The following is a 10,241-nucleotide window of genomic DNA, read 5'->3' as shown; positions in this document are numbered from 1 at the left end:
TTGCTCTATATTAGAAGTTTTCTAGATTATCTTCATTAAAAAAATGTATCACTGTACCAGCTCTAACATTGTTTAGCCGCTTTGTTCCTCTAGCTACACTGGTAACTTCTCTATTAAGAGGTAGGCTAGAAACTCATTCTTTTACTGCTTTATGTCTAAATTTCAAGCAATGAAGCATGTAACTGACCACACAAACAGATTTGTAAGAGCAAATGGAAACTGCCCACTTAAAGCCAAAAGAGTTTAGGAATGCTGCTGAAGAGCTCTCCCCTCCTCACCCAACTGCCTTGTAGGTAGACCAGACTCCTCCTGAGGTTAGCACAGGGCCTGACCTTTGTTGTTTGCCTTTCTCCAGTGGATGAAAGCTCAGGCTCCACAATACCAACCTCAGGAGGACCCAAGCAGCCAGAATTTCAGCAACCTCTGCAACATTTTGCACATACAAAGTCTTCCTGCAGTCCCCGTCACCAAGATCTAAGTGTCAGGGAATAGACCTACTCATTTTATCTGAAAAATAGGGCTACCTGCCTCCAGGTTAAATTGCTGGGTGTGCTCCAATGTGTACTAGATGGGGGGAAAATAGTAAAAGAGGGGGGAAAAAAAAGAAAAAAAAAAAAAAAAGTACATTAGTTTTCCAGAACAGAGTTTTTTAAGGATATATTCAGTGATTGCAGTTGTAGCATTGACTTACAGGTCAATCCTGAATAGTCAAAAGCATGGATATTTTTTAAACAGTTTTAGTTTCCTTCTAATCCATCTTCAAAACTGATTATTTAAACACCTGAAAAAGCACTGAGAATTTTTATCTGAAGGAAAAGTATACAAAAAGCTTCAAATCCACAACTGCTACTGGTCTATGCCCCAAGATCTCATCTACTTAAGATCTTAAGGAAAGTTTAAGTACTTTTTCATCTGCTAAAGTGCAGAAAGATAATGCTTTTAAGTGACGTTCAGAAGGGGGGAAAAAAAAAGCTGTATTTTTATCTGCTCTGCTGCACTGACACAAGCTCTTACTCAGTAGCAAGTGGTAAACAGTCCTATATTCCCAGTACCCACGTTCTTGCAGGCAATAGTTACTGCTGTGCATAAACAAGGAAAAGAGTCACTAGAGACCACCATTATGTAAAATTTAAGAAAATACAGCTGATTTGCAAGCTTGGATTGACACTCTAGAAAGCATAGCATAGAAGAAAACCTTTGAAATACAGAAAAGTATGTTCAGAGATCAGAACATGCATTCGTTAGAGAAAACAACTCTGCACGTATAAGGAAAAGCTGACATCCAAAAGCAAGAATAAGAGTAAAGATTAAACATATCTTAGTGAAATATCAGCACTGCTGTTTCTCTCTGAAGAGAATGTTGCTCTCTGCTTTGCTGTATTTACATTTAGGTGAATTTCTGAACTTCTGGATTTGTCAAACTTCATTTGAATTACAGTTGGTGCATTTGATGCACAGCACTTCATAGATCAACACAATAAAAGCATATATACTTTACGCAAGTTAAACACTTAATCGCTTAAAGACTAGTACTGTTAATTCCTAAACAGGGAATTATAAAGCCCTTCATGTGTGTTTGAGCTGTAAATTGCCACAGAAGTCCACACACAGAGTTAAGAGAATAGGCATTCACACTTCAAAATAACTGCAGAAGAAAATAAGATTTTTGTTTCCTATCTTAAAAAAAGATTAGGAAAGAAACATCTGAAAATCCCAGGGTGCTCTGAACAGCCTTCTTTAGTGTTGTCTTCACATATACAAGGTAATTAATTAAAGTATCTGACACTATTACATCATAAAGAGGTTTGGTAGTTTATTTATTTAATTCAGTTACAGTGCTTCAATAGGATGCTACTCATTTTCCACAAGAGCAGAGCCTTTCTTACACTTCACACAGCTACAGGTATTACTCAGCTCTCTATTAAATTGTACCAGTCTCAGTGAAATTTGTCTCATTTGTTCATTTGGAAAAGTTTTACCAGTAGTTCCCATGGAAGCAGAACTGGGTCAGCAGTCTAGTTGAGTTACATTCCTGTAAACTTTTATTGAAACATTTTTCTTCAGTGTGTAGAGACCTGGAAACCCAGGGAACTTTCACCAACTTGCTTCTAGATCATTATTTTGAAGACTAGTAAATAACAAAAGGATTTAGGAACTTCCAGTCCATAACACTGGTAACAGGTGGACTATTAGAGAAAAACCAGTAATGGTTTCAGCATCAAAGCTGGCTAGTGGTATAGAACAGCAGCAGTGCAAGTCTCTATTCATTGTTTCTGTAGTAATTTTCAATTGTTTCTGAGTTAAAATACACCACAGTAACTGTGATATCATCTCTGTACATTCTTGCAAGGTCTTCAGGCAATGTCAGCATTGCAGCAAGTTTCTCTTGGTCCACCTCCCCATACTCATTACTTCCAATTGCATGCCTTATTAAATGAGTAGCTATGTTCTGATCAAGTGAGGCAATGCCTCTGTTTTTCCTCTGCAGTAACAAGCTGTGCATATAACCCAAATTGACTGGTTTCTCAAAAGCCAGTTGTGGTTTCTGTGCATTAAGCTCTGTAAGGTGTCCAGCAACAAGTTTTACAACCTTCTCATTGCTTAGCATCTCCCATAGTCCATCTGAAGCAATAACTAGAAACTTATCCTTGCTTCTTAATTTGTGGTATGTGACTTCAGGCTCTGCAGTTAAATAAGGGGGTGTATGGTAGTTTGGAGGAACGTACTGATAAATATTTAAAGCCTCAACATCACAGCTATTCTCGAGAATGCTGTGTTGCAATTCTTTACTCCATTTTAATTGCACATCTCCAAAAGCTCTGGAGGGCATGAGAATCCCCAGTAATCTGTCATTCACAAATAGGGTTTTCTCCTCAGATCTAGGATGCTCTCTCTTCAGTCTTCTAATTTCAAATTCATCAAAGGCATTGTGGTCTCTGGTTAGAGGGAGAGTAGACCACGTTCCATCTTCTTCATGAACCCCTAAAATTGCTCTGCAATCACCGGTATTTGCAACATGTAAGTGAACACCATCAATGTGAGCTACACAGGCTGTTGCACCAGAAAAAGCTACTTGAAGGGCAACATTTCTCATCAATTCGTTTTCCTGGGGAGCCTGAACTTCCAGTGATATATCAGAGTCTAACCTTTTGAATGCACATATCATGGCTTCTTCTAAACTAAATCCTGGCTCAGTGTCTAGGTCCAGTAGGTGTTGCCAGTAAACTCTGAGGTTTTCAAAATATTGTGAAGCTATTTCTCGATACTCTACATCATTTGGATGCTTGTGCCACTGCAGAATAGGCAGAACTGGTTTCATGCACTCCACAGCAAGCTCGATCTCTTCCAAGGTTTGCCGAGACATGAGAGAAACCGCTATATAATGAAGTAGTCTCTCACTTACTGCCTGAGCACACGCAGAACCTGCATGGCCATCGAAGACTCCAAACATCATCCCTTTGGTCTGCAAGCAAGTGGCTGCACTTCTGCGGTCTTCGATAGGGGTGTTGGATGCCAACTGGTTACTTTCAAACCTCAAGACAGAACTTGCATTTCTACCATTCAAATGTAGTATTTTATGGGATAATTCACCTGCTCTGAGTATATCATTGATTTGTGATGGAGACAACTGGAAAGAGAATTGTTCTTCTTCAGTGGAAGTGTGTCGGAATGCTTTTTTTAAGAAGAAAGTTTTGTCTAAGTTGCAGCTCCCAGAAGGGTGAAGACGTGTTTTGGAGAAAACAAGCTTCCATTTTATATTGTTTCTATTTGGGATACAGATGGAGTAAAAACATCCTTTTCCTTGTAAAACAATGCTGTTTCTTGCTGAGCTCAAGATCCAGGATGATACAGTTCTTGACATCATAAGTCACTCCACAAATAGAAGCACCTTCCTCCAGTAACACAGAATGTCCTTACAGCCTGGAATATAAGAATAGGAAAGGTAAAAAATTTAGAAGGTTTGCAAGCAGCAATACAAAAGCCAGTCTAGATCTCACAGAAACATTCAGAACTTTTTTCCAAAATAGACCGCTATAGATAGAGGCATCTTAGAAGTGATACAATTTCCATCATTTAATTATAACTTTTGACAGGACTACCCCTCTCTAGTTAACTCATCAGAAAAGCTAATTTTTATTGTGCAGGCACGTTTTTCCTCATTGTGGCAAGGCTAAGAAGAAATGCCAACATTACAAGAAATGTAATTGTGAACCGTACAGTGAAAAGCCTCGTCCAACATGACACAGAACAAACTGATCCAATGAGTAAGAAAACAGCAACTTAAGTGACAATTAATGCACAACTTATACAATAACTCCAGCAGACTTTCTAAACTAGATATATATATTCTATTAACACACCCTAAATATCAAAACCAAGAGAAGATCAGCACATGTGGCAAATAAATTATTTTTATGAATTGTCACTATCCTTACATCTAGAGCAAGCTCGTCTATGATTCCAATTCTGTTCCAGTTTATAAGCTCAACTGGTTTTTGTTGGTGGTGTTTTTTTTAAATACACCTTCAGGGTCTGGAACCAGCCTTCCGGCAAGTAGGATTTTTTGTGGAGCTGAAGGCAGATTCTACTGGTGGTTAATGCATTTATCATGGCATTGTGCACTTTGATGCAGTGAAAGTTATAGCAGTTACACTGACAACTTTTACAGGTTTACAGTTTAGTGTGTTCATTCAGAATGCAATTAGAATAAGCAGCTGTGAAGAGCTCTGCTGCCAACAGTGCTAAAACCTATGGCACCTGAGGACCTGAAGTTCTTTACAGAAGGTATTTAAGCTGTGGGAAATTGCTACGTACAACCAGATGCTTACTCCACAGCAGAATTTTGCCCCACAGATTTCAAAACCTAACTGTATAGTAGCCCGAAAGATCATGCTAGAAGCCAGTTAGAACAATACAGTTTTCTGTGAGCTCTGAAACACTTTCAGGTGGCCTGTAGCACCACATGCTCTAGGTCCCCAGCCAGATATGCTAAATACTACTGCAATATTGGTTTTGTTAGCAGCGCACTTCATGAGCTATGAGCCTGGCCACTTCCATGAAAATGCTGCTAAGAAATCAGCAGGAGCTAAAAACAAGCTCAAACTATTCTAAACCAAAGGCCTACTGATACAACCTAAGAATTTTACTGAAATTCCATTTGGAAAACAAAAGCAACATGCCACCATACATTTCTGAAGCGTACCATCCATGCTTAACAGAAAAGAGCACATGAGCTATTCCAACAAGGACCCCACCACTATAATTCTGGGGACCCTATGAGGACAAGCAAATATGAAGCATAATTTTACCGCCAATGGCAGGAGAACAGATGGGAAAGGCAATGCCAGTTCATTGCTGGAGGATCACCAGCAGTCTCCTGGGAGACTAGCACCTCCCAACACAACTGACACCTTTTGCTCTACTGCAGGGAGAACACAACCAAAATAAAGCTAATGGGAAGACAGCCAATAGCGCTAAACCAGCATCAGCTAAACCCAAGAAGCACCAACAGCGCAAGACAAGCCTTTGTGTTTGTCAAGGTTTCCCAGGCCATTCCCCATACTGTTCTGGTTTTTTCTTCTTTCTCTTCCCACCCTTCCGAGCCACATGAGATTGAAACAATGACAACTTTCACGCTCCCGACTCCAAACACCAATAGAAACAGTGTTTTATACAAACTTACCCTGTTCACATCAGCTGGCCGACAGACCCAGCAAGGTGGTGGGTTTTTCCCTAGCAGCACAGTTGCCTAACACCATTTAGACATGTGTTGGCCTAAGGTCAGGTAGCATCGATCAGTCCCGAAGCACGTTTCTGAGCCACCCCTACTCACTGCCCATAAAGACAAGTTTCCACATCCTCGGGCTCCCACCCAGCCGCAGTGTGCGGGCTCCGCCGCTCCTGCCCAGGACGCCCACCCTCATCCATTAGCCCCTCCAGCACAAAACACGTTAAAACACAGTACCAAGTGCTAATAAAAGCAATGTGCTAAAGGCCATTATATAAGAGCCAATTACATAAACCTTACACACACCTACCACTTCAGCACCAAACGCGGTACTTCCTCGTCAGGTCAATTCGTGTAATCAATGAAACCCACGGTGCTCCCGCAGCACGCCCCGCTCGCTGCTGGGCAGCCAGTGTCAGCTGGGGGCTCACGGACGAGAAACGCCCACTTTCTCCCATAAAAAACCCAGATATCCATTACATGCAGCTTTCCAGCCCCTGCCCCCGCCCCGCATTCCCCTCACACACGCTCCTGACACAACCCGCACCACCCGCCCCGCGCCCCCCGCCTCCCCAGCGCCACCCCCACCGCACCGCACCCCGCCAGCCCCCACCCCGCACGCTCCCCGCGGCCTCCCTGCCCCGCGGCTCCGTCCTCCCGCTGCCCCGTCCAGCCGGGCCCGGCTCCCGCTACCCCGCGGCACGGCCCCGCCCGGCTCAGCCGGTGCCGCGGCGGAAGGGCCGGCGGCCACCGCCCAGGCGAGCCCCCGCAGCGCGGCACGGCGCTGCCCGGCACCGCTCACCCGCCGGCGGCTGAAGCGCCCCCCCACCCCGCCAGCAGCGCCTCCTTCCCCGCCCTGGGCGGCCCGTCCGCGGCACCCCGGGGCGCACCCACCGGCCGCCGCAGCCGCCACACGACCCCCGCCGCCCTGCAGGTTCCGGGCTCGCCGGCGCGGCGCGGGAGGTGGGCGCTGACTGACGGCCCCGCCGCCCAACCCGCGCCTCCGACGCCACCGCCGCCCCTCGGCGCCCCGCCCCCAGCAACGGCCGCGCCGAGGGGCGGTGCGCGGGTTCCTGTCAGGACACGGCGGGGCCGAGCCCGTCCTCCCTGCCGCCCGCCCCTCCGCCATGTTTCCGCAGCGCCCGCCTCAGCCCAGCGCCTCCGCCGGCAGGCTGGGCCACGGCTCCGGGGGAGCGAGGTAAAGCTCGGTCCGGAGCTGCCGCTAGGCCCCGGGGTGCGGGGCGATGCGCGGGGCCGGAGCCCCCGGCACCCCCGCCGCCCCGAGGGCCCGGCGCTGCGCTGTCTCAGCGCGGGTGAGGCCCCCAGGGCCGGTCGGGCCGCCGCGGCTCTGCGCCGTTCGGTTTCCTGCGTATTTTTAAGCACGATAATAACGTGAGCAATAAAAGCAGGCGACTGAGGTGTGTTAGAAAAAAACCGCACCAGCAAGAATTTTCTTCTCATTAATAAAGTTCAAAAAACTGTATTCTCTTGAGGAAGGGTCCTTAGGGGTTTTGTTTGGGGTTTTTTATTTACTTTTTAAAAAAGCAATTGCATACTTTTTGAGGCCACCAGCTGATTGAGGCTCAAAATCACAAAGCCCTTTTGAACATGATAGCCCATCTAAATTATAGAGAATAAAAACTGAAGTCTCATTTTGCCGCCTCCCTATTTTTTTGGTTTCATACACCTGCTTGTCCTGGTTAAAATTTCTACTGGGTGGTTTTATACGGTGTACCAAGACAAGGAATGGGCCCAAAGTGCATGGTGGTTAATAAGTAGTTATTGTGTGTTATGGATTGGTTACTAAGTAGCCTTTGCTTTAACCTGTTATAGGGATTTCGCAGAAACAAAGGCTTAAGTCACTAGAGGCTTTAACGTTACAAGTGCGTTTTTTATTCTCCTGGCTTCTTGTACAGAAGCATTTTTCATTTAAATAACATGTTGCAGATGAGGGTTGTTTCCTATTAATACAAAGAAACATATCAAATGAAAGACCATATCAAGAAAAAAAATAGGTCACCTTAAAGAAAAATTTCGGGACAATATCTTAGCACACAGGAAAACAGTTAAGTTTGATGTAATTGTTTGCCTGACAAATCTGCTGAACTGAAGGAGGTCACCCACAGCAGCCCTTGCTTGCATCTCTCTGCTTTGCTGTGCTGCTCAGGTATACCAACAGTAGTTTCTGGGTCTCAAGGCACTCTTCATTCTGACCTACACCTTTTTTTCAGGTTTTGTACCATTTACAACAGTGATAAAACCTCATACAGCTGCTCTGAGTTTCCTGTGCTCCTGGTGTGTTGAAATGCTTATCTTCAGCTGAAAGCTATTGCTTATTTCTCACATGTTCATGCAGTAATTTCATGCACTCATATACATAAACTGAAGTGATTCAGGAAATGTGCAAATGAAGGTGAAACAATTAACAGTCCTGCAGAAGAAAGTGTGGCTTTCATCCCATATTTTCTAAACACAAGAAGGAATGCCCTATTGAAAGCTTCCAAGAAACTTAACAGGTTTCAGGATTAATATCCAGTACTTGACAGGAATGGATATTAAGTTGAATTGAGATTTAGATTCTGCTTTGGAGTGTTTGGTTATGCTGATGAACCAGACTGATATATAATTAAAGTTTAAAAAAGCAGAAATGCTACTCTTTTATACGATTTGAGGAAAGAAACAGTTTAGGTCAGGCTTGCAGTAGTTATGGCTTCAGGAATAGCTGATTAAAATAGCAAAATTTTGTGGTAACCATGGCTTGGTTGCCACAGTGCTCTATCTTGTTAATTTGCATTGAAAAAATTACATTTCTTTAAATAAAACTAAGATTTGATTTTGACTTCTCTGTTTATAGGTGACCTAAAGTTCAGTATCAAATGTCCTATGCCAAGAGCAAGTTCTTAACAAGCAAATAATTCCAAGAGCATTGTATTAAGGTGCAGTGATAGGTTAAAATGTAACAAATGCTATATTTAGATTTTTTTCAAGGTATAATTTTATCTGTTGGTTTGTACAGTCAGCTTCTCTCATTTTCTTTGCTCATTTCTGTGCTGCTTGTTTAGGCCACGATCCAGCTTTCATTAAAGTCAGTGATAGTTTCAGCAGACTTCAATAGGCTTCAGATAAATTGAAATGTTTTTTTTTAGAGCCTAAAAGGTCAGTTTGAGAAAAGCCATTGCGTCAAACAGGTTGCAATGAGGCCACTCAAGCACGTGGTGTATTTACTTCTGACTGAAGTTACTACCTGAGGAGCTGCTAAACAGATAAATCTGGCCAGTTATGTGAGAAAAGGGTACATTGCTTAAGTTAGTTTAGCCAACTCGAACGTTTGTATGAATGGAGAAGTGTGAGACTGTGAAAGAGGCTTAATTAGTTTCACTGTATGTTGAATTTGATGTAATTACTAGATGCTTTTAGAGACCTGATCCTATTCTCTCCCAGAACCCAGCTCTTCCGTCAGATTCAGCTATCACATGACACCCTACAGCAAGTCAGGCTGTCATCAGATCTGACAAAATAATAATTTTCAAGGGAGAGTTGTGACTCAGCTTCCTGCATGGTAACGTGATCGTTAGATCAAATGTAGGGAAAGGGGACAAATGTGGAGTGGGGAGGGGTACTGCTGCTTCTGGCATTGGTCCTCCGTTAGTTTGGATGAATGATACTTGAACCTGTATCCTTAGGCTGCACGTTTCTGGATATGAGGTACAAAGGATGGGAAAGCTAGTGCTTCCTTCTTCCCCATGGTGTATCTTCGCAAACTTTTGGAGTTATAATTATCACATACTGGATGCTTATTGCAGAACTGGGGTTCCAAGACTGAAGGGAGATGTATATTGGCAAGCGCTCTGGGGGATTACAAAAATATTAACAAATTGCTCTATTTCTGCTTATATTACATACCTCCTGTTGCATACAGGGACTTAAAATAAGCCTAGGTTTACTGTTTTGTTATCTTTTACGCCTTGATATAATTTCAGATTCTATGATGAACTCAATATTAAGGCAAAAAATGAGTCTTATTATTCATTATCTTAGCTATATCAAGTTTCTTAGCAAAGCATTAAGAATGATCGGAGGAGAATAGCTCAAGATTAAATTGACTGAAGCTGCTGATGCCATCCCAGAAACAATTGCATTCGTTCTGCTTCATCAGTTCCCAAAATCTGTTTACAAAGACAAAAGTAAATTACTTTCTGCAGCCTTTGCAAAGCAGACATATTTCAACAGTCTGCTCTGAATTTTAGACATTTGTTCCCCAAAATTAATGAAGTATAATAGAAGATGAACAATCTTATATGCCTGGAGTGATTCAAGTTAATTAATACAGAAGTACCTGAGTTATTCAGTGATAACAGGGACTATTTGCACAGTGAGGATTTTCGTACACAGAACTGGAGGGAGATATCTGCAAAACAGGTAAGAAAAACTTACTTGGGAGGGAGTGCAGGGAGGTGTCCCACAGACTGTAAAATTTGCTTGAGGGTTTTAGCACTTTGTATTCTACTTTGAA

At 43.2% G+C, this 10,241-nt stretch overlaps 1 protein-coding gene across 6 annotated transcripts; it reads right to left on the bottom strand.

Annotated features, from left to right (window-relative positions):
• Positions 1 to 1,800: 1,800 nt before the first annotated feature.
• On the bottom strand, positions 1,801 to 6,764 carry PDP2 (pyruvate dehydrogenase phosphatase catalytic subunit 2). Of its 6 annotated transcripts, none has more exons than XM_055818909.1 (4): positions 6,623 to 6,764; positions 6,035 to 6,175; positions 5,684 to 5,775; positions 1,801 to 3,921 (listed from the first exon to the last, which is right to left on the bottom strand). In XM_055818909.1, the coding sequence occupies exon 4, from the start codon at positions 3,863 to 3,865 to the stop codon at positions 2,261 to 2,263; it is 1,605 nt and encodes a 534-aa protein (XP_055674884.1). In that variant the 5' UTR covers positions 3,866 to 3,921; positions 5,684 to 5,775; positions 6,035 to 6,175; positions 6,623 to 6,764; the 3' UTR covers positions 1,801 to 2,260. The 6 variants fall into 6 exon arrangements, with proteins under 6 accessions (XP_055674884.1, XP_055674882.1, XP_055674886.1 ...); XM_055818907.1 differs by having other exon boundaries at positions 6,039 to 6,175; XM_055818911.1 differs by having other exon boundaries at positions 5,684 to 5,749; positions 6,039 to 6,175.
• Positions 6,765 to 10,241: the final 3,477 nt, after the last annotated feature.

This window comes from Falco peregrinus, chromosome 14 (assembly GCF_023634155.1).
Source record: "Falco peregrinus isolate bFalPer1 chromosome 14, bFalPer1.pri, whole genome shotgun sequence".
In the NCBI taxonomy this organism is placed as follows: Eukaryota; Metazoa; Chordata; class Aves; order Falconiformes; family Falconidae; genus Falco; species Falco peregrinus.
The sequence above is the reverse complement of the archived record's forward strand: the minus strand, read 5'-3'. Positions and strand labels throughout refer to the sequence as shown.

Excerpts from the sequence above, each read along its gene's own strand:
- PDP2 (XM_055818909.1), bottom strand. The coding sequence starts at position 3,865 with ATGATGTCAAGAACTGTATCATCCTGGATCTTGAGCTCAGCAAGAAAC.